The sequence below is a fragment of the Trichomycterus rosablanca genome, chromosome 20 (assembly GCF_030014385.1).
Source record: "Trichomycterus rosablanca isolate fTriRos1 chromosome 20, fTriRos1.hap1, whole genome shotgun sequence".
Taxonomy (NCBI): Eukaryota; Metazoa; Chordata; class Actinopteri; order Siluriformes; family Trichomycteridae; genus Trichomycterus; species Trichomycterus rosablanca.
The window spans coordinates 3,526,594-3,551,705 of record NC_086007.1 but is presented as its reverse complement, the minus strand read 5'-3'; the positions used below and the strand labels follow the sequence as shown (position 1 = coordinate 3,551,705).

General features: G+C 40.9%; 1 protein-coding gene across 1 annotated transcript in view; it reads right to left on the bottom strand.

Moving 5' to 3' along the window:
* The window catches only part of b3glcta (beta 3-glucosyltransferase a), a 133,311-nt gene that overhangs the window by 86,659 nt on the left and 21,540 nt on the right, over nucleotides 1–25,112 (bottom strand). Inside the window, exons 2-3 of the mRNA XM_063016791.1 lie at nucleotides 19,659–19,705; nucleotides 5,196–5,235 (exon numbers count right to left, since the gene is read on the bottom strand). Of these exons, the coding sequence (XP_062872861.1) occupies nucleotides 5,196–5,235; nucleotides 19,659–19,705 (87 nt within the window). The remainder of the gene's footprint in view (nucleotides 1–5,195; nucleotides 5,236–19,658; nucleotides 19,706–25,112) is intronic.

Genomic DNA, 25,112 nt, shown 5'->3' with positions numbered 1-25,112 from the left:
GTGTGGTGTAGTTTTTTTAAATCAGATTTTTATTAGCTGCTTTATCCCGGTCTGGGTCACAGCGGTTCCACGAGGCACGAACACCCTGGGCAGAGTTCCAATCCATCACAGAGCTTCAGCTTGTTAAGCGTTTCGTGCCGCCCCCTGACTCAGGAGAAACCGCAATTCGTTCAGTTTCAGCCTTCAGTAGATTGAAAATGACAATAAAACCAAACTTAAAATGTTAAAAAGGAAAGTTTCTCTAACACCAGTGACCAGTAATATCTACAGCATTTAGAAGTTTGAGCAATTACAGGTTATGGGTCATTGTTCAGAAACCCAACAGTGGTAACTTGACGGTGAGACTTGAATCGGCAATAAATGAACAGCACAAATATTAATGCAGACGAGCTGCAAACCAGAAGATTAAACTGTTCATCCCATCTATCGTCAAATCTTCCATTAAAAATCCAATAAAATCTGAGACGAAGAGACTTCAACAGTTTAAACTATAATACAGCTAAAATTCATCTTTATGCTTTAGGATCATAAAATTTACCAAAGGTTTAGTTTTACAGTGACATTTATAGTCTTTCTACATATTTTAGTATAATATAATTGTCTCATATTTCCTGTTCCAGCTTGACTGTGCCTGTATGCACAAAGCAACATCCATAATATAAATACAAATACTTTATTGTCATTGTACCAGTACAACAGGATTCAGTGTGCTCTTCTTAGGACATAAAATAGATATACACAATGAGAAGCGATGCTTTTTTTGTACATCTGGAAAGGAATGAAATATGTGTGTATGTTTAAATGAGAAATATGAGATGGTAGTAAAAGGATCTCAGTGGAAGATAAAGACACAGTTTGACGAGTTTGGTATACACTGTGGAGTCACATTATTATGACCACTTCCTATTTTTGATGGCTGCAGTGTGTAGCTCATGGAGGGAGTCAGGTTTCATGAGTTGGCTTGGTGGGTATATAAGGTGTACGATAGGTGTCACGACTAGAATGTCACACGACTAGAAATGTCCGACATTGGTGGGAAAAGCATGACCAAGGCTTCCAAGTACTATCCCGGCCTCAACTGAGCATCTGTGGGACCACCTCGATCGTCGTGTTGGCTCTATGGATCCTGCCCCACGACCCCCTCCAGCAGCTGTGGGATGCATTGCAGTCAAAATGGCTCCAGATACCTGTGATAGCTTACCAGGACCTTATCGAGTCTCTCCCAGCCCGTCTTGCTACTGTCCATGCTGCATTCCGGTTACTCTGAATATTAGCTGGTGTTTATATCAGTGACCTGACAGTGTATAATCCATCATCTTGGAGTGCACCCATGGTTCGGGGCCATATTATGACCATGGGTTTAGAATGGAACACCCAAGCTTAAGGCCCAGTGTCCACATAATTTTAGCCATGTAGTGTATTTATACGTATTTGTGGTGTACTGTACTAATAGTGAGCGTGTTACATTATTATATCTTCTTACATCATCTTAAAATCATTGCAAAGCAAAAATAAAAGAGTAATCGGTATAAAGCTGAAGTTCAGTTCTGCTTTCAGAAAGCTCATTTGTACATCGGATAACTTTAATTAAAAAAATGATTACAATTCATTAAATGTCTCAATAGTGCAATATTAGGATTAGATTTATGAAGATGATAAGGTAACATAAGCAGTTAATTTACTGAAGCTGTAACTCATCACACAAATGAAGCCTGGTACCACCTACTAACTACATCTTACTTGGGTTAAATCTCAAAGAGTTGAAGCTGTTAAAAATATTTGCAAAAGATTGTTTTTAATTTGGATTCGTGTCGTGTTGGGGGTGTGTTTCTGCCGTTCGCCTGGTGATTATGGGGAAACAGGATCCACAGCGGACCTGACCAGGATGCAGTGGCAGTAAAAATGAGAAAAAAGGTTTCTGAGACTAAATACTAGGAAATGATTAGCATAATGCTAAAGGAACTAGCAGATACCTATGTCACCAATGTTCCATAGGTCACTTATGTAACCTGTTACCCATGTCACCTCTGTTAGCTATGTCACCCAGTTCAGCTATGTTACATGTCATCCAAGTTATTAATGTCAGCTATGTTACCAATGTTACTGGTGTTATATATGCTGTTTATGACAGCTATGTCAGCTCTTTTACCAATGTTACCTATGTTATTTATGTAATTTATGCCAACAATGTCAGCTATGTTATCTATTAACCGTTATAAATGTCAGCTATGTTACCAATGTTACTGGTGTTACCTATGTTATTTATGACAGCTATGTTACCTAAATTAGCCCTTATTAATGTCAGCTATGTTACCAATGTTACTGGTGTTACCTATGTTATTTATGACAGCTATGTTACCTACATTAGCCCTTATTAATGTCAGCTATGTTACCAATGTTACTGGTGTTACCTATGTTATTTATGACAGCTATGTTACCTACATTAGCCCTTATTAATGTCAGCTATGTTACCAATGTTACCTGTGTTATTTATGTAATTTATGCCAGCAATGTCACCTATGTTACATACGTTATTTATGTCAGCTATATTACCTATCAACCGTTATTATAGTCAGCTATGTTACCAATGTTACTGGTGTTACCTGTGTTATTTATGACAGCTATGTTACCTTCATTACCTGTTATTAATGTCAGCTATGTTACCTTCATTACCTGTTATTAATGTCAGCTATGTTACCTACATTACCCATTATTAATGACAGCTATGTTACCTACATTACCCATTATTAATGTCAGCTATGTTACCTACATTACCCGTCATTAATGTCAGCTATGTTACCTACATTACCCATTAATAATGTCAGCTGTTACCTTCATTACCTGTTATTAATGTCAGCTATGTTACCTACATTACCCATTATTAATGTCAGCTATGTTACCTACATTACCCATCATTAATGTCAGCTATGTTAGCTACATTACCCATTAATAATGTCAGCTATATTACCTACATTACCCATTAATAATGTCAGCTATGTTACCTACATTACCCATTATTAATGTCAGCTATGTTACCTACATTACCCATTATTAATGTCAGCTATGTTACCTACATTACCCATTAATAATGTCAGCTATGTTACCTACATTACCCATTAATAATGTCAGCTATGTTACCTACATTACCCATTATTAATGTCAGCTATGTTACCTACATTACCCATTAATAATGTCAGCTATGTTACCTACATTACCCATTATTAATGTCAGCTATGTTACCTACATTACCCATTATTAATGTCAGCTATGTTACCTACATTACCCATTATTAATGTCAGCTATGTTACCTACATTACCCATTATTAATGTCAGCTATGTTACCAATGTTACTGGTGTTACCTATGCTGTTTATGACAACCATGTCAGCTGTTTTCTCTGTTATCAGCTATGTTAACAATGTTATTTATGTCAGCTATGTTACCTATGTAAAGTGATGCATCTGTGCTTTAAGCTCTGAGAGAACTGAATCACATGCTAAGCTGAATTCAAAAACTCTATATAAAAGATATATTTTGTTTCTTAAAGTGTGTAACATTAATAGAAATAAAACTTTAGGTGTTTCAAATGAAAGTGACTGAAGCTTCCTTAATAAATTGGCAAGCGAGTGTGGTTTAATTTGCGGTTCTTTTTGTTCGGGACGAGACTTAATTCACACATTAAAGTCACTTCAGCCGAGAGTAAAAAGCTCTTAGAAAGATTATTAGCGGTTTGTCCTCTATATCCCAAAGAACACAGAATCTCATTAAGAGTTCCACACGGCACGTTTTTCTGCAAATCATTTCATCAATCCGAGTCATTAAACCTTTAACTCGGGATCCACTTGACAGACGCTTTTCCTGATTGTCTTTTCAAATCAGGGGTAACAAAACCCAAGTGGTTCTGAATCAGACAGAGGAGGAATGAGACGCTCCCTGTACTCATTTCTCAAGTGAAATTTTACATTCATGCATCATTAAAACGTCACTGAAGCTCTGATGAGCTGTTTATCTGCTTTCATCTTTCTCATTTCCTTCTCACACGGCTTCTTCCTGCTTAAAAACAGGCTTCAGGCTACAGAAGTGAAGCTTCAGTGAGATGCATTACCCGCGATACTTCAAGCTAGGTTAGCTTCATTCGCAACACAACGCAAACTCAACAGCACACAGGGAATCGTGAGTCAGACAAGGATTTTGGGTTGGGGGGGGTTGAGTTAATGGGTTAATGGTTTTTAAAATTACTCTCTCATCATTCTTGACTGATTCTGACGATGGGTCTGTCTGAAAACCTAGTGAGCTGCCTTGCTGCCTACTGCTACCTGATCAGCTGCCTCAGTAGAGAGGATTCTAATAAGACCTGAACTCATAAGGCAGATTATTTAGATGCTCTACTGAGGCAGAGATTACAGCATTTACGTCACCGCAATTTTAGCTCACTAAGCTAACACAGTTAGCCTCAGGCCATTCAAACCAGCGAGCTGAGGCGGCACAACCCACTAGCAAGCCAGCTAACGTCTCCCTCCATGTACCAAAAACGGTTAAACTGTCCCTGACGAGCCTGAATTTACAAATAAACGACACTTGTGCACCTTTATACTATTTAAAAATGAATTAGAATTTATTTACATTCGAACATTTAAAAGAACTCCGTTGGTTGTTCTGCATTCGTCCGCCGTATTTGTCATTTCTTGTGAGAAAAGTCGTGCCGCACTGAATGCTGGGATTGCCTTCACCACAAAAGAAGCATCGGACGCTCCCTCGTTATTCAGATTATCGCTTTAAAATAAGACACCTCAGTAGGAGCATTTTAAGGAATCTAAGAATTTAGACAAGCCCTCTTCCCGGGAGAGTAGGATGATTTAAAATGCGTCTATATAGATCACTACTGGGTCTTAGACAGACCCAGCGTAAAAAGTTGATGTTTTCTAAGAAGAGCATCCAGCATCATTAAGGACTCACAGGGTCGGTCTAAAAACTAGTGATCTCTCTACATAGACTCATTTATCTTATATTATCTTACACACTCCTGAGAAGAAGGCATGTCTCAATTCTTGGATTACTTGAAATGCTCCCACTAAGACGCCTCATTCTCACTGATATTCTGACAACACAGTAAAATAACATTTCTCAAAATTACAGAAATCTTTTTTTATCCATTAGCTGATGTTATTAGAACCACAGAAATGCTTCACTACTTACCGAGTTGATTTTCTTGGGCTGGTTTGTTCACATCTTGTACCTGAGACAAGAAAAACACACAGAAGGATTTAGTGGATTAGAACCGTTTACACAACCAGCAGTCAGCAAATAAAGTATCAGTTTGAGAAGCACTACACATCCTTTCAGTGGGCAAGCAAACGCCACTCGTCCCCGGCTACACAGATGCTACCCATCCCCGGCTACACGGATCACACCCAGATGTGTCCCTTGTTGCACAAACCCCACTCGTCCCCGGCTACACAAACTCCACCCGTCCCCAGTTACACAAACCACACCCGTCCTCGGCTACACTAACCCCACCCCACCTGTCTCTGCCTACACAGACCCCACCCATTCCTGGCTACACACACCCCACCATTCCCCGGCTACACACATCCCACCATTCCCCGGCTACACACATCCCACCCGTCCCCGGCTACACAAACCCCACCCCACCCTTCCCAGCTACACAGATCCCGCTCGTCCCTGGCTACACAGATCCCACCTCACCCGTCCCCAGTTACACAAACCCCACCCGTCCCCGGCTACACAAACCCCACCCGTCCCCGGCTACACAAACCCCACCCCTCCCTTCCCAGCTACACAGATCCCGCTCGTCCCCGGCTACACAGATCCTACCCGTCCCCGGCTACACAAACTCCACCCGTCCCCAGTTACACAAACCACACCGGTCCCCGGATACACAACCCCGATGTGTCCCCAGCTACACAAACTCCACCCAACTCCAGCTACACAGGTCCCACCCGTTCCCGGCTACACAGACCCCACCGGTACCAGGCTACACAAACCCAATCTGTCCCCAGCTACACAGATCCCACTCATCCCCGGCTACACAGACCCCACCCGTCCCCGGCTACACAGATCCCACTCATCCCTGGCTACACAGATCCCACCCCACCCATCCTCAGCTACACAAACCCTTCCCATTCCAGGTCTTTCTACACGCACCCCAGGCATCCTTAAATACACAAACCCCATCCATACTGAGGTGCATATAGCCGAGTACATTTACATTTTTGGCTAAATGCACCTAGCTACACGCACCCCAGTCACCTCTAAATACACAAACCCCACCCGTCTCTAAATACACAAATGCCATAGTTAAGTGAAAGCCTCATTCAGGGCTTTGGCTTCCATTAAAACTACAAATACTGACATTTAAGCAGGAGAAATAAGCATTATTAGTTTTGATAAAAGCTTGAGGCATTTGATGCCTTGTGGAGCTGCGTTTCGATGCTTCAGGCAACAATGTGGAGAGATGAGAGAGTCCCGGAGGTATTCGTCACTGTATTACATCGTATTAGTGGATAACGAGGAACCCACTCGAGGGGGCTTTTGATTTAAGACTAACAATTTCAGAGCTCTGAAGGTTCATGGATTCACAAGTAGGTTCTTCATAAAGCTTTAGAAAAAGGCTGAATCATTCAGGTCAGGTCATGAATCAACAACATGAGGATGAAAAGAAAAAGCCCCTTCAGTCATTTCCCTTTATAGTGCCACATGCTCAGGGTCAGGTAGCATGAATTTCCACCAGCATGAATACCTCACCCTGATCAGGGTTGCAGTGGCTCTGGGGCCACCCACAAACACTAAATGCAAAGCAGGAATACCTCTATACATGACGCCAATCCATTGAATTAACATATACACTGATCAGCCATAACATTAAAACCACCTCCTTGTTTCTACACTCACTGTCCATTTTATCAGCTCCACTTACCATATAGAAGCACTTTGTAGTTCTACAATTACTGACTGTAGTCCATCTGTTTCTCTGCATGCTTTGTTAGCCCCCTTTCATGCTGTTCTTCAATGGTCAGGACCCCCACAGGACCACCACAGAGTAGGTATTATTTAGGTTTTGGATCATTCTCAGCACTGCAGTGACACTGACATGGTGGTGGTGTGTTAGTGTGTGTTGTGCTGGTATGAGTGGATCAGACACAGCACACCTCACTGTCACTGCTGGACTGAGAATAGTCCACCAACCAAAAATATATCCAGCCAACAGCACCCCGTGGGCAGCATCCTGTGACCACTGATGAAGGTCTAGAAGATGACCAACTCAAACAGCAGCAATAGATGAGCGATCGTCTCTGACTTTACATCTACAAGGTGGACCGACTAGGTAGGAGTGTCTAATAGAGTGGACAGTGAGTGGACACGGTATTTAAAACTCCAGCAGCGCTGCTGTGTCTGATCCACTCATACCAGCACAACACACACTAACACACCACCACCATGTCAGTGTCACTGCAGTGCTGAGAATCATCCACCACCTAAATAATACCTGCTCTGTGGTGGTTCTGTGGGGGTCCTGACCATTCAAGTACAGAGTGAAACACATTCTTTATTATGTTTTCATTTTAAACGCTGTAGTGAGGCAAATGATGCTATTTTGATCTAACTTCAGACAGAAAGTGATTTGGTGATGATGTTCGTCAGGACCTTGAAACGTTACCTGCAGCAAAAAACAAGTTACGGGGACAAAACACTTTTAAAACCCAGACAGAATTGATTTCCTTTAATAGAGGAGATGTACTTTAATTGGCCACTCGAGAAAGCTATAAAAGTTCTCTAGCTCATATAGTGCAACCAAAAAAAAAAACACTTTCATGTCGGGGAATCAATGTCCTCCAGTCTTATAAAAGCTGTTCACTGGAGATCGGCATCAGTAAATGTCAATATCATACGCAGTAATGGAGAAGCAGTAGCCGTGTCTGATCTAATCGCCTCAGGAGGATGTTTGCTCCTCATTAATCGCCATCAATGGTGAGCAAAACGGTTTGACATTAACGTGTAACACAAAGGAAAGACCAGAAACGAAATGAAAAGCTTGAGAGGTCGGAATGGTTCAACAGAGTGGAACAGTGGAGCTGTGAGGGTTGGAGGAAAATGTATGACCTGGTAAACAGTACAGTATTAGTCGCTCAGGTGGCGCAGCAGTAAAAACACATACAAATACATCGTATCGAGTCTCAGCTCTGCCTGCCGGCTGGGCTGAGCAGCCACATAAACAACGATTGGCCTGTTGTTCAGATGAGGGGTGGGATATGAAAAAGATCGATAGGGACTCTCTTATAACTAGTGCAATTACGACCTCTGCTGGCTGATTAATGGCGCCTGCACAGAGACACGGGAAAAGAGTGCTATCAGGGTATGTCTCTCCGTACACAGTGCTGATCTGTGTAGGTGACAAAACGCATACGGCTGCTACCCATGTGTCGGAAGGGGGCGTGGGTTAGCTTCGTTCTCCTTAATCAGAGCGGGGATCGGCAGAGAGGAAGCATGACACAATCGGGAGATAAAAGGGAGAAGAAGGGGAGAAAATGTAAATATACAGTATATATTTATATATATATATATACAGTGTATCACAGAAGTGAGTACACCCCTCACATTTCTGCAGATATTTAAGTATATCTTTTCATGGGACAACACTGACAAAATGACACTTTGACACAATGAAAAGTAGTCTGTGTGCAGCTTATATAACAGTGTAAATTTATTCTTCCCTCAAAATAACTCAATATACAGCCATTAATGTCTAAACCACCGGCAACAAAAGTGAGTACACCCCTTAGTGAAAGTTGCTGAAGTGTCAATATTTTGTGTGGCCACCATTATTTCCCAGAACTGCCTTAACTCTCCTGGGCATGGAGTTTACCAGAGCTTCACAGGTTGCCACTGGAATGCTTTTCCACTCCTCCATGATGACATCACGGAGCTGGCGGATATTCGAGACTTTGCGCTCCTCCACCTTCCGCTTGAGGATGCCCCAAAGATGTTCTATTGGGTTTAGGTCTGGAGACATGCTTGGCCAGTCCATCACCTTTACCCTCAGCCTCTTCAATAAAGCAGTGGTCGTCTTAGAGGTGTGTTTGGGGTCATTATCATGCTGGAACACTGCCCTGCGACCCAGATTCCGGAGGGAGGGGATCATGCTCTGCTTCAGTATTTCACAGTACATATTGGAGTTCATGTGTCCCTCAATGAAATGTAACTCCCCAACACCTGCTGCACTCATGCAGCCCCAGACCATGGCATTCCCACCACCATGCTTGACTGTAGGCATGACACACTTATCTTTGTACTCCTCACCTGATTGCCGCCACACATGCTTGAGACCATCTGAACCAAACAAATTAATCTTGGTCTCATCAGACCATAGGACATGGTTCCAGTAATCCATGTCCTTTGTTGACATGTCTTCAGCAAACTGTTTGAGGGCTTTCTTGTGTAGAGACTTCAGAAGAGGCTTCCTTCTGGGGTGACAGCCATGCAGACCAATTTGATGTAGTGTGCGGCGTATGGTCTGAGCACTGACAGGCTGACCCCCCACCTTTTCAATCTCTGCAGCAATGCTGACAGCACTCCTGCGCCTATCTTTCAAAGACAGCAGTTGGATGTGACGCTGAGCACGTGCACTCAGCTTCTTTGGACGACCAACGCGAGGTCTGTTCTGAGTGGACCCTGCTCTTTTAAAACGCTGGATGATCTTGGCCACTGTGCTGCAGCTCAGTTTCAGGGTGTTGGCAATCTTCTTGAAGCCTTGGCCATCTTCATGTAGCGCAACAATTCGTCTTTTAAGATCCTCAGAGAGTTCTTTGCCATGAGGTGCCATGTTGGAACTTTCAGTGACCAGTATGAGAGAGTGTGAGAGCTGTACTACTAAATTGAACACACCTGCTCCCTATGCACACCTGAGACCTAGTAACACTAACAAATCACATGACATTTTGGAGGGAAAATGACAAGCAGTGCTCAATTTGGACATTTAGGGGTGTAGTCTCTTAGGGGTGTACTCACTTTTGTTGCCGGTGGTTTAGACATTAATGGCTGTATATTGAGTTATTTTGAGGGAAGAATAAATTTACACTGTTATATAAGCTGCACACAGACTACTTTTCATTGTGTCAAAGTGTCATTTTGTCAGTGTTGTCCCATGAAAAGATATACTTAAATATCTGCAGAAATGTGAGGGGTGTACTCACTTCTGTGATACACTGTATATATATATATATATATATATATATATATATATATATATATATATATATATATATATATATATATATACAGTATATAAACAGTACAGTATTAAATAAAAATGGCTCGGTTACACTTTAGGGTCTTATTTAGTGGACAAATCAAGAGTAGAAGTGAGTGACATGGCAAAAATATTGTATGGAAATACAATTAAAAACCAAACTAGGCAACAGTTTTTTTATAATAATAATTAAAATATAAGTAATACCTTAAATATCTAAATTATTACACACTATATAACCAAAATAATCCTTCTATAATATCTGTAATTCAGACTAAATATGTAAAAATGTCGCTTGTGGTAAACATTTCCTCAGTGGAGCACTTTTTAATGACCTGCCTCTGGTGTTTAATGTGTAAAGGATGATAAACATCAAACGTTTAATACACAAACTCATCTACATTAATTAAAGATCGTATAAAGCACTTCATCAGCAGTCTGCTCAGCAAATTCAGCTCTGTTCAAATAAGATCTTCTGACGTAGCTATACCACGTTAGAGATGATATACACCGATGAGCCAAAATATTAGGACCACCTGCCTAATATTCTGTCCGAACAGCTCTGACCCCTGAGACATGAACTGAATGAGTCTGGTCACAGGACTGGTAGGTCCAAATTCTGTATGTCGCGACGTGGACGGTCCTACAGTGCATCCTGGTGCCACCTGATCCTCGGGGGACCGATGCACATGTGCCTGGCCATCCACAATATATCAGCGGGAACAGGATTTGATTTCTGTTGTGCTGATGTCCAGTTCTGATGCCTGCATGCCCACTGTAGGTGCTTTTAATGGTGGACAAAAGTTAAAATGGGAACTTTAACTGACCTGTAACTAAGCAACACACAAAAGGGTTCGATGCACTGTTCATTGTGACACATTCCCTTCATCACCAGTAGTAAAACGATTTTCAATATCAGCCACAGAGGCTCTTCCGCTGGTCCCTACCAGACACCACAGCCTTGATTGGTTGTAGAATCAATGAGTCTTAGCCAACCAACAACCTGCCTGCAGTTTATAGATTGTCCGGCCTCTGACCACTGTCAGTGGGTACTCACCTGTATCTGAGATACTTCAATCCAGTCATCTGGTCATAATGATTTGGCTCTAATCAGAGTCACTTCGCTCCCCACGTGCATCAATGAGCCTTGGCCGCACATGACCCTCTCGCCGATTTACCACTGTTGCTTACTTGGACCACTTTTGATAGATTCTGACCACTGCAGACCGGGAACACCCCACAAGAGCTGCAGTTTTGGAGATGCTCTGACCCAGTCGTCTAGCCATCACAATTTGGCCCTTGTCAAACTCGCTCAAATCCTCACACTCGCCAATGTTTCCTGCTTCTAACATCAACTTTGAGGATAAAATGTTCACTTGCTGCCTAATATATCCCCCCCACTAACAGGTGCCGTGATGAAGTTATAATCAGTGTTATTCACTTCGCCTGTCATGGTGCTTACCATTCTGCGCAAAGAGTTCAAGTGTCGTCTCATCAGACTAGAAAAACTCTTTCCTCGTATCCAAAGTCATTCAGATGCTGTTCAGCAAATTCCAAGCGAGCTGTCATTTGCCTTTTACTCAAAAAGTGGACTCCAATTAGGTTTTAGACACATCTCAAGGATAATTAAAGCAAAGAGTCCATGTTTGACACTCGGGTGTATGTGTATCTGACCACATGTATTCTTTTAGCTCCTCAGTTTTCAATAAATGGGAAAACTGTGAATTTTCACTTCCACATTATGGGTAATTAAATGTAGACAGAGAGTCCATTCAAAATCAAATCGCCAGCACAATATAGTGTAAAACTCAAGAGGTCTGAATATTTTCTCAATCAAATATATACCAGTCTAACCCAAGGTTTTTCTGGTTGTTTTTATGTGCTTTATTTCCCCCCACGTTGTTATAATCATTCATTATATCTAATCCAACTGAATTGAAGTAATCAAAAGTGATTTACAACTAAGAAAAAACCCAATCCAATATATAGCAGAGCAGTTAAAACAGCCCAAAATGTGGCTTCCTGCCATCCTGGGAATTGAACTCACCGTTTTTAGCCTCTGGAAGAGAGTCATCTGCTGAAATGCATCAACGGAGACATAAAAAGTGCACATGATTCCCTTATGGTGCATTTACGATAACTGCAAAACATAAGTAGCTTCAATTTGCAAAAAAACAAAAAAAACAAAAAAAAAAACCAAATTTTCAGACTCGTGTGAATGAAGCCAATTCCTGATAACAGAAGTGTCAGCTCAAATAACTGGCACTTTAACGGCCTGTAAATTATTCAGTGAGCCACAGCGCTGGGTACTCAGACGTCCTGTCCTGTCTTATATTCAAACATCAGCTTGATTTTTTTTGTTCTGTTTTTTTTGCTCCAGAATGTCCCACCTTCATGTGCATGACTTTACAGTCAGAAGTGTTAGTGAGCAAGAATATTATGGTATCATTGCGGGATCAGAGCTTGGATGGCACACCGGTCTGTTCTGCTATCCCTCCACCTCTAAGATTTTCTGCCTTGCGCCCAGAGCTTTACCAGGATAAAGCAGTTCATAAAAATAAACATTTATGAATTATAGGATCACAGTACTAAATAACTTTTTGGTTTACATCAATACTGAAAGTAAAGTCAATAAAGTAATAACATTTATACTCATATCACTCAATTAGCTAAATATGGATGTGAAGCCAGGAAAAAAGAGGAAGAAAGACACATTCAGGCTCTGATTATTGGTCTTTTTTTTTTTGCATTTTTCCTCCCAATCTAGTCGTATCCAATTACCCGATTGCATTATGCTTCCTCTCTATTGATGCTGATCCCAATTTCTGATGGAGGTGAGTGAGACTGACACACGCCCCTCTGACCCTCGACTTTGTGCAGGCGGCATCAACCAGCCAGCAGAGGTCGTAACTGCATCAGTTATGAGGTCCCTATTCATCTTTCCGCCCTGTTTGAACAACAAGCCAGTCACTGTTCATGTAGCCGCCAAGCCCGGGCGGATGGCAGAGCTGAGTTTCAAACCGACGAGTTCATGTCAGCTCTGGTGTGCTAGCGTGTTTTATCGCTGCACCACCTGAGCGGCTGATTATTGGTCATTTATTGGTTTAACGCCATGGGATCAGATCAAACTCTTTGTTGTTCAGTTTTTGTACTGTTCCAGCTTTAACTTTGTTGAAAATTTCTTTCATAATTTGGGGAAAAGCCTTCTGAGAACAAGTGTGAAAATCTCAAAGAGGAAGATGATCACTACTGAGCAAGTTTCCAAAATGGCCAGAACAGAAAATAAGCCACTGAACCACATTAGGTCCAGCAAGTTACGTTACACTGGAAGTGTTATGACTGGACTTGTGGACAGACTCAGAAGACGAGAAGGAACCAAGAATAAACTGGATTGACAGCATCATGACATGGATTGCATTATCTGGGGTTTGTCTGCTACAAGGGACACGAGACAGAGGGAATTAGAGACATCATCACAGAAACAGTACAAGTACAAACAAGTACAAACAATACAAGAACATACAAAACAGCCCAGTCATTTGGTGCTGGTCCAAAGCCTGGATAGAAATAGAAGGGTTCCATCTGGAAAGGCACTGGGCATAAAAACTGTGTCTTAAAACTATAAAGGTCTCTTGCAAATGTCAATAAAATGCAGAGAAACAAACTCAAGATAATTAGATATGAAGAAACAGAGAAAACCGGGGTGTGCTATAAATAGAATTGGTTGTTAGTTTTCCAAACTCATTTACCCGAGTCGTGTTTTTAGCTGCTTTACTTCGACATCTTGGACATCTTAACTGAGCAATTGCTGACTGAATTGCCGTAGGATCGCTAGGACGCCTCATAGCGCAAATTAACCAGTGAACGTGAGGCACTTGAACGCTACGCTAATGGAAAATGTTAAACCACTAAGACAAACTTGCAAAATTGCACGGGAAAAGGCTAATATTATGGTCCGTGACGTGCTTTTAATGCCTCTGAATTAGGTAGGGCCTTAGCTATAAATGAGAAGCTGTTAAAATACATATTACACTGTCCACAGTCAGACCAGCTTGGTCTGAAAATCCTGCAGTTAAAACAGGGACTTGGCACAGCGTTCCAGCATCCACCGCTCCAACACAAACTGACGCAGCCAGGCGCTAATAAGTGACATTTGCATTTTTCCGCCTTCATCATTCAACCTAACTGCCGTCATGAAGCCATTTTAAGGGTGAAAATAATGTTCTGAGCCGCTGCTGAGGATCTCACGCCAGGATTTAATTGCTTTCTGGTTTAATATGTATGCTCTAGCGCTTTTAAATCCCTACAGTTCTGTCGATGCAACAATCAAGGTCAGCTGTGTCAGTGCATATATCTGGCTGTGAAAGGATCCGGGTACACCTACAGCCCTGGCGCTCCACTGACCCGTCGAGTAGTGTTAGATCTCGCTTCCTGGAGCCATTTCAGAGGATATTCGGCTTTCTCGACTGCCCACACGCTGCACCGCCGATGCAGCGAGGTAGAGAGAGAGGGGCTGACAGCAGAGGTCATGCAAGATTGAAAAGCTGGAGATGAAATGAGCGCCATGGTACATCATTCACGAGGCGTCTGTCAAACTGTAGGGCGAAAATCAACTAAACTGGGACCATTTCGGAAAACTGGCCTTTTGGACCTTATTAAATCATTAATCCAAAAGCTGATAGATAATTCTGTCTAGTATAGAGAGCAGTGGCCAAAAGTATCTGAACACCTGACCATTGGCATACACACCGATCAGCCATTACATTAAAACCACCTCCTTGTTTCTACACTCACTGTCCATTTTATCAGCACTTTGTAGTTCTACAATTACTGACTGTAGTCCATCTGTTTCTCTACATACATTTTTAGCCTGCCTTCACCCTGTTCTGCAATGGTCAGGACCCCCCCACAGGACCACCACAGAGCAGGTATTATTTAGGTGGTGGATCATTCTCAGCAATGCAGTGACACTGACATGGTGGTGGTGTGTTAGTGTGTGTTGTGCTGGTATGAGTGGATCAGACACAGCAGCGCTGCTGGAGTTTTTAAACACCTCACTGTCACTGCTGGACTGAGAATAGTCCACCAACCAAATATATCCAGCCAACAGTGCCCCGTGGGCAGCGTCCTGTGACCACTGATGAAGGTCTAGAAGATGACCGACTCAAACAGCAGCAATAGATGAGCGATCGTCTCTGACTTTACATCTACAAGGTGGACCAACTAGGTAGGAGTGTCTAATAGAGTGGACACTGAGTGGACACAGTGTTTAAAAACTCCAGCAGCGCTGCTGTGTCTGATCCACTCATACCAGCACAACACACACTAACACACCACCACCATGTCAGTGTCACTGCAGTGCTGAGATGATCCACCACCTAAATAATACCTGCTCTGTGGTGGTCCTGACCATTGAAGAACAGGGTGAAAGCAAGCAAGAAACTATGACTGATCAGTGTGTATATATATCTTTATATCTTTATACATATATATATATATATGTATGTATATATGTATATATATATATATAAAGGCAATTGGGATCAGTTTTTACACCACTGTATGTGGTAAATGCTTGTCTAAACATCTACAGTAAATCTAAGACCAGTGTAACTAAACCTAATAAACTGGAGCCCTGATGTATTATCATGCCGTTCTGTATTTAATCCATTTACAACACAGTTTATAATCAGTAAAAATAAGAGGCTTCCATTTTCAGTTCAACCCTACTTAGCAATTAAAAAAGCCAAAACATTAATTACCCATGAGGTATTTGTCCTCGTTTTCTCGATTAGCCCAAACATCACTCAGTCACAAGTCAATAAACATTAAGTAGAGTTTAAAAACAACACTGCGGTGAGCGCTTTCCTTTGTTCTCTTTATAAAGTGGGTCTTTTTTACCCCAGCACAGTCTGATGTGTCTGACTTGAGAACTCTTCGAGGGCAGCATGGTGGCACACATAATGATGTGGGTACAGCGCAGCAGCACGGATCCTGAGAACACAGTTCTGATCCCTGCCTCTGGTCATCTGTGAGAAGATTGTTCCTGCTGAATGTTCCTCCACCGTCTGTGAGGGTTTGCTTAGCATAATCAGTTCATGAGTATCCATTCGCTTAGATACTTTACACCATGCTTTTAGTATTTAATACTTTCAGGCCATATTAACTTCACATTCACACAGAATGTCTTTGATTTTGTACTTTTGAATAAAGAACTGCTCAGCTGCTCCGGTTAGGGGTCGCCACAGCAGATCATTGATCCATTCATCCGTCTGTTTAATAGATTTATTACACCTGTTAGCAGTTATTGTGGCTAAAACACGTGCGGCTACCCGCCTAAAAACTGATGTTCTGTGCAGCTTTAGTTTCGGCTCTGCATGTTATAGTGATACGACCGAAATCAAGTTCTGTTCAAACAGCGTGTAACTAAGCAGACATGCAGGATAAAGATTTCATTGTGTGAAACAATGTGTGACGAATTCAGAGCTCAACCGAGATCTGTACGGTAAAACTAGCTAAAACAGCTCACAGAAAAAAAGCTTCACTGCTACATTCGGTTAAAACCTGCCGAACCTTAAAGCATTCGGGGTCACTTAGTGGCTGTCAGTGAACCAAACCTGCAAAGCTTCTCATCGTCCAGCTCATAATCTAAGCTTGAAATCTGGACAGTGACAGTGGGCAGTGGTAGCCTAGTGGGCAGAGCTTTGGGCTATCATTTGGAAGATTGTCGGTTTAAATCCAGACTTTGGTACACAGCCACTGTTGGGCCCTTGAGCAAGGCCCCTAACCCTGCCTGCTCCAGGGGCGCCGTACAACTGCTCACCCTGTGTTCTGACCCCAGCTTCCAAACAAGCTGGATATGTAGAAAACAAATTTCATTGCTCTGTACATGTGTGTATATACATATGACAAATAAAAGGCGTTCTTCTAAAGCTTATTGACTTCATGTTCTCTCAACCTGGTTGTTTTTTCAGGTAAAGCAGCTTCGTACCGCATTAATGTGATAGAAAAAAGCTAAAATGATACAGGCGCTGAAGCAGCAGAGCAGAAATGCTGAGCTAAGCAACAGGATGACGCTCAGAGCGGTGAAAGACGTAAACAACTAAACACATTTCTGTAGAACGGAGCAGAGAGGTGAGGGTTTGAACTGGAAGCGAGTACGGCATCAAGGACAGTCGGAGCTCAGCAGTTAGAGTACTGGAGTAGTAATGAGAACATGCCAGTTCATATCCCATTACGGCTAAGTCACCACTGTTGGCCCCCTGAGCAACTCTCAACTCATGTCTGCTACATGCCGCAAATGTAAAAATGTAAACGTGAAGTTATAGTTTTGATGTGTACGGACTGAAAAGAAGGAAAGACGCCGTGGTTCGTAGGTCTCTCCAGGTCTCAGTCTAACTATTAAACTCAAACTCTAAGGTGGCTTCATTGGCATGACAAATAAGGACATGCGTATTGCCAAAGCTCAGTTACATATATCAAATAGTTACAGATAGGGATGTAACGATGCACCACAAGACAGTTAAAAATCGATTCACATGTGTAGCGATTCAAATCGGTTTACATGTATAATGAATCGATATTCACTTTAAACAGCAGAGGGCGCTGGCACTATTCACCTCGCCTGGTTGACAGCACTACAGGGTTGCCAGGTTCTGAATTTTCCAGCCAAATTTATGTGAGGATACTTTCTTTATTTGTATTATTTATTTATTTATTTATTTAACATGGGATTGTTTTAAAATTTCATTTCAGTTTTTTTTTTTACACAAAAAGGGAAATGTGCAGCATCGTTTTGCATAGTTTGTACCTGCCTCAGAAATAAAAGGACATTTATTATTTAGATAAATAAAAGGTAAGCACAAATACAGGATTTTATTTTATTTTAAAGAGAAATTATAAAAGGAAACTTTGCCATAATTTGTCTTCAATTTCATTTTGTTTAAAAAAATCGAGGAAAAATCGTATCGTGAACCCAGTATCATGAAACGCATCGCATCGTGGGAGAGTGTATCGTTACATCCCTAGTTACAGATATGTAAAAATAAACTAAAATTAAAAACAGTACAAATACTAATAACAATAAAAATGGTAACAGTGACAGTAATATGTTATGACAATTACTATTAAATGACCAGGTGCTGGGCCAAACTAAAAGTAAGACTCATCGGAGATGACCTTACACCAGGCCTCTACGGTTCAATCCTTATTGTCTTTTGCACACCTCAGCCCGGCTCGTCATCGATTCTAACTGATGAAGGTTTTTTTTTTCAGCCCTGCACTTAGGAGCTTGCTGTGAACCATCCTCATTGTGTATTTTACCTCAGCTGCTATTTGTTATTCTTTGTATTTGAATGACACTTAACAAATGCAGGATGACATCCGGGTCAGTGGAGAGTCATTTTTTCCCTCTGCTTGACTGTAGCTTTGTTGGTCCCGATGTCTGATGTCTGACCTTGTCCTTATGAACCAGTATCTCTGAAATTTAAAGGATGGATGCAACCTGATGCTGTCTTTTTATTTATTTATTTAATTGTACTTATTTTGGGGTTACAACTAACACCAAACTAGCTGGTCCTACTGCAAGAAGATAGTGATGATAACAACAGAGGTTTTTATACTTTTTATTTTTTTATAATTATGTACATTTATACACCAATCAGCCATAACATTAAAACCACCTCCTTGTTTCTACACTCACTGTCCATTTTTTTTTCAGCTCCACTTACCATATAGAAGCACTTTGTAGTTCTACAATTACTGACTGTAGTCCATCTGTTTCTCTACATACTTTTTTAACCTGCTTTCACCCTGTTCTTGAATGGTCAGGAGGTGTTGGATCATTCTCAGCACTGCAGTGACAGTGACATGGTGGTGGTGTGTTAGTGTGTGTTGTGCTGGTATGAGTGGATCAGATACAGCAGCGCTGCTGGAGCACCTCACTTTCATCTACAAGGTGGACCAACTAGGTAGGAGTGTCTAATAGAGTGGACAGTGAGTGGACACGGTATTTAAAAACTCCAGCAGCGCTGCTGTGTCTGATCCACTCATTCCAGCACAACACACACTAACACACTACCAGCTTCTACATGGTAAGTGGAGCTAATAGAATGGACAGTGAGTGTAGAAACAAGGAGGTGGTTTTAATGTTATGGCTGATCAGTGTAATATGCTCTTATCCAAAGTGACTTACAATTGTGACCGAATACAATGCCAACAATTGAAGGCTAACAGACGGTAGAATGAAGCGGCTGCTATATGAACAAAACAGAGAGCTCTGTGTATTGTGGCCCTGCTGCTTATTTTTATACGTATATTTCTATTTTGTACCTAAAGCACCAAGCATACAAATCAAGCTTACTGTCATAGCGAGAAAAAACAATCAGCCTTACCTTAGAGACACTTCCTGTCACATCTTTGCTCGCAGCACTGAAGGCCACTGGAGAGAAAGAGAGAGAGAGGCAGCAAGAAAGAGAATAAATGGGAGAATGTCAGTCCGGTCCCTTTTAATACAAGCCAACAGAGAGCGCTCTGTCATTAACCCACTTAGCATGCTAATAGAAAAGCTAAAAATACCCCTCAGCCTCAGGTTGATTCATGGCTTTCTTAAATAAAAAAATACGAGCCCTGACCAGATGCCTGCACATTAAATGTCATTACAGGTAGGGATGTCTATAATTACCTGGTTTACCGATAACTCAACGTTCCATTAATGCTGTCGGGTAAAAACGTCTTTTAAATTCATTTGAGAGCTGACACCTTAATCACATTTCGAGCTCAGCTACAGTCTGTTAAGTAAGAAAAACACTCTCACCCACCCTCAGTGTGCATGCGCCAGCTCTGCGTACGACCACATTTGGAACTTTGTTATGTTTAATGCGTTTATACAATTTAGAAAATGAAAAGCAAAACCTTCCTGTATGAAAATCACACAGAGTAAAACTGTTTAGTGTGGAGTCTGAATGCACATGATGTGGATATTTTGCATCATACTCCAGTGCATTAAAGCTAAAACTATGATTATCATCATTTAATAATGATACTTATGTTGACAGGAAGAGCTTTAATATGCTTGTAATTAATTGTTTACTACCGACTCAAAATGTAGGTCAAATCTGTCTCTCCGTCCGTCCATCCGTCCGTCTGTCTCTGTCTGTCTGTCTGTCTATCTATCTGTCTGTTTGTCTATCCATCTTTCTTTCTATCTGTCTGTCCGTCTATCTATCTATCTGTCTATCTATCTATCCGTCTGTTTGTCTATCCATCTTTCTTTCTATCTATCTGTCCGTCCGTCCGTCTATCTATCTATCTGTCTATCCGTCCGTCCATCCATCTATCTATCAATCTATCCATCTATCTATCTATCTATCAATCTATCTATCCGTCTGTCTATCCATCTTTCTTTCTATCTCCGTCCGTCCATCTATCTATCTGTCTTTCTTTTTATCTATCTATCTGTCTGTTCGTCTATCCGTCAGTTTGTCTATCCATCTTTCTTTCTTTCTATTTGTCTGTCTGTCTGTCTAACCGTCTGTTCGTCTATCCGCCAGTTTTTTCTATCCATCTTTCTATCTATCTGTCTGTCTGTCTGTCTGTCTGTCTGTCTGTCTGTCTGTCCATCCATCTGTCTGTCTCCAATTCACCTCACTTGCACGTCTTTATACTGTGGAAGGAAACAGTAGGAAATACACGCAGACTCGGGGAGAACATGCAAACTCCACACAGAAAAGATCCGGACTGCTACACCTGGGAATCAAACCCAGGACCTTCTTGCTGTGAGGCGACAGTGCTACCCACCGAGCCACCATGCCTACGTCATGTTCATCAGGACAACGTAGCTTTACATTACTGCCACATTTGCTACGTTATACCATTTTTAATTTATTAAAGCATGAAAAATAGTTGACATGAAAGTCGGTGATGAGATTATTCTGATTTAATGTGATGCAACAGGCTTGTGAGTTATCAATTAAACAAAATTGACAAAACCGTGCATCCATAATTCTAACTAGACTAATAAGTCAATGTTCAGGTTCCTGCAGGAAAATCGGTGAGCCCACTCTTCTTCGATCCACGTAAAACATTCAGGACTTACTCTGCAGCACTTTCACCCAGTTCATAATTAAAGAGGACAGTTCACTTCCAATTATGTTAGTATTGACTCAGGGAGGACGGAGCCTTTTACACAGATCACAGGATCAATACACAGGAACAAACCTGCAGCTTTTAGAACAGAGTCTATTGTGTGAAATTCTGGTGAGATGCACTTCTAAAGAGAGGCCCAGACTCCTGAAATATAATACGATACAAGTGTATGGTATCATCAATGATGCAGCCTTGCTACAAAATAGTACAGTGGTACCTTGAAACTCAACGTCAATTGATTCTGGGAGTGATGTTGAGTTTTAAGGTATGTTTTCCCATAAGGATGTATGGGAAAACCTGTTAATGTGTTCCATGGTCCTGTGGAACTGCATATATTTTAGACTAATGTAAAATAATGAGATTGTTTTTGACACACAAATATATTATAAAAACACTGAAATACAATTAAAAACAGTTAGAAATCTATCAAAAATATAATAAATCCTGCACTTTAGCTTTACTTCTTTATTATCTTCTTAATTAGTGGAGAAAACAAATAAGCAGTAATAATTAAGAGAGGTTTAGTGTTTCTTTGTCGTTCTTTTAATACATTAAGTTACTTTATTTTTTTCAAAGATAAGCGTTTTATACTCTCGGAGAAGCTGATTCTTTTTTCTTTTTTTTTTATTCCCCCCCAGTCTAGTCGTGTCCAATTACCCTGAATGCGTCCTCTATACTGATTCGACCTTTCACCGCTGTACAGTCAGTACAGACTGCATTTTTTTCACCTGCATGAGTCGAGTTCATACACTTGACGGGCACTGTGTACAGAGGGCCACACCCCCATCAGCATTATTCCTCAGCCCTGTGCAGGCGCCATCAGTCAGCCAGCAGGGGCAGCAGTTGCACCAGTTATGAGGACCTGTGATCCGACTTTCTTACCCTCTAACTCTGAACAACAGCCAATCGTTGTTCATGCAGCCACCCAGCCCAGTCGGAAGGCAGATCTGAGATTCGATACGATGTATTCGAAACCCCAACTCTGGTGCACTAGCGTACTTTATACTGCTGCGTCACCTGAGCGGCTGGAGAAGCTGATTCTTACAATTTCTCAGAACCTCGAGCTGTAACACAAGTTTCAAAGTGAAACAGGACAAAAATCCAGATAAACACAGATACATGTGGAGCTTTCAGACTTTGACGTTTATTCCACACAGATGCAGATTCAGATACCACACCGCTTAAGTCGAGCACTAAGCAAAGCGACAGTCGCACATACGTTGAGTTTAAGGGAAACGTTGAGTTTAAGGGTACACATTTCTTGACGAAGGGTGTTGAGTTTCAAAGATTTTGAGTTTAGGGGATGTTGAGTTACAAGGTACCACTGTTCTTATATATTTAATCCTTTAATGGTCTCACCAACAAAATAATGTTTAAAAAATGATTTATTTGCATTTCTTAGTGTTTTGGGACTAAACCAACAACAAACAATTACTCTTTTTACTAGTGCACCATTAATCTGCTAGTTGACATATAGTTTAGAAAAGCTGTTTTCTATAAACCATCTACCAATATTTTTTAGTTTAACACACGTCAACCAAGATTATTTAAATATATCTTATTTTTACCCAAGTATTTAGACTCAAAGTAAGCTCAAGCAAATAATTAAGCAGACAATTAAAGGGTTAAACAATTTAAAAGTCAACTTCATGATGGAAAACAATAGTAAGAACTGGATGATAACGCTCAGGTCTTTATTTAAATCTATAGAACAGCCTCCATCAGGTTCATGCTGTCAGTATTTTGCAGTAATGTGGGTTTTTTTCGCTGTCCTGCCTCAGGACTAAATTTAAAGCTTCTGTTCACGTTCAGGCAGGTTTCCTGCTGCGCCCTGACAGGACAAAACTCCCATTGGTGTCAGTAGAAATGTTCAAGGTCTTGGAAATCTCCTTATAACCATTGGCCTATGGTGCAATTCCTTTTTCAGTATTAAGACTTAAAACGAAATCTAGATCTGCAGACAGGTTTAGACCTACATCCTCATTTTCTTTGGAGGTTGAATATTATGATATGTATGAAGCTCTGTGATGCTAGAACATATAAACCCATTATTTACAGAAGTGAAGAATTTGGCAGAAAGACATGAATTCAAAAATTAAAAGAGGATTTGAATGCTTTTGTCTGTACAGTGTATTAGTGTACAAGAACAAAGATGTGTTTTATTTAACCCATATTTAACAGTCAAAGTAAAGTAAATAGTTCCTTAGTTTATTACATTACATATTGCATATATATTACATATTATTTATAACTTTATTGTATTTCTTTTGCTAAATAGTTTTGTACAGTAATACTTTAATATTCTATACTTAATGTACCTTCAGCTGCTGTAATACCTGACTTTCCCTTTGGATTAACAGTGATCTATCTATCTATCTGTCTGTCTGTCTATCAATTTTTCTGTCTGTCTGTCTGTCTATCTGTCTGTGTCTGTCTGTCTGTTATGAGCCTTGTGGTTAGACTTAAAGTCCAGTACTAGTCTAGATACTAGTCTTACTAGTACGTCTTGATGTACACCTTAAGTGAATGTCATGATGTATTTCATGTATAGAATGAGTACATTCTCACAGGTCCTGTAAGTGTAAACATAATCAGGTTCACTTTAATGTGATGTAGGATAATACTAAATAAACAAAATGATTCAAAAATGAGGCGTACGATTACATTCTTCAATCCTGCTGACATTCTCAGAGCCAGGCTTGTATATGATAATTACATTCTAATAAAAGTTCATCTCACACATTAAACATTCCCTGATGTGACTCTTTCTTCTCTTCCCGTTTTATCTCGGATCAGTTTGCCGTGAGCCACACAGAGGTCTGAAATTGAGCTGACCCTTAACCATAGTTCTGAATAATTTATGCCACACAGGTCTCGCTTATTTATGCACCGGGTTACGAGTTTTACACATCAGGATCGAGGCGGTCTGGATAAACCCTCTGAGGAAAGTGGTTTATCTAAACAGCTGTCAGAAGCATGCTGGTCTAATCAATTCAGGTATATAGACTGGCATAATGAATTTATCAATCACTCATTCCTAATTCAGCTAGCATTAATAAAAGGTTCTGCGTGGTGTACAGAGCTTCATTATGCAGGGCTCTTCGGATTCTGTGGTACCTGAGGGCCAGAAAAGCTGCAACAGGAGCGGTTGCATTAAGTAACTGTATTAAGGATGGAAGAAGCTTGGTTTGAGATGTTAGGTGTGAAATGTTCTTTTCATCCAGAGGCGCCAAAGCTGTGCTGACCAAGTGTGGGAAATTGTAAACAACTATTAACCCTTTAATGGTCTCACCAAGAACATAATGTTTAAAAAAATATTTCTTTGCATTTCTTAGTTTTTTGGGATTAAACCAACAACAAATAATTGATATTTTTTACTAGTGCAGAGTATCTTTTTAATAAGCCATTACCTAACAGCGCAGATGATCACAAACATGATTGATGATCATTTAGCTGACATGGTGTAAACAAGAAATGGGGACTCGAGTCTGTGAGTCATTTTTTGCGATTGAAACGAGTCCGAGTCGAGTCTGAAGTCACTGTGTGTGCAACTTACGACTCGCTGTGTGTGCGACTCGGACTCGACTCATGACTCGCAAAAAATGACTCATGAACAACTATAGTTGCTAGTGTCAGCATGTGTTAACATTAGTTACGTGTGACAATTATATATATATATATATATATATATATATATATAT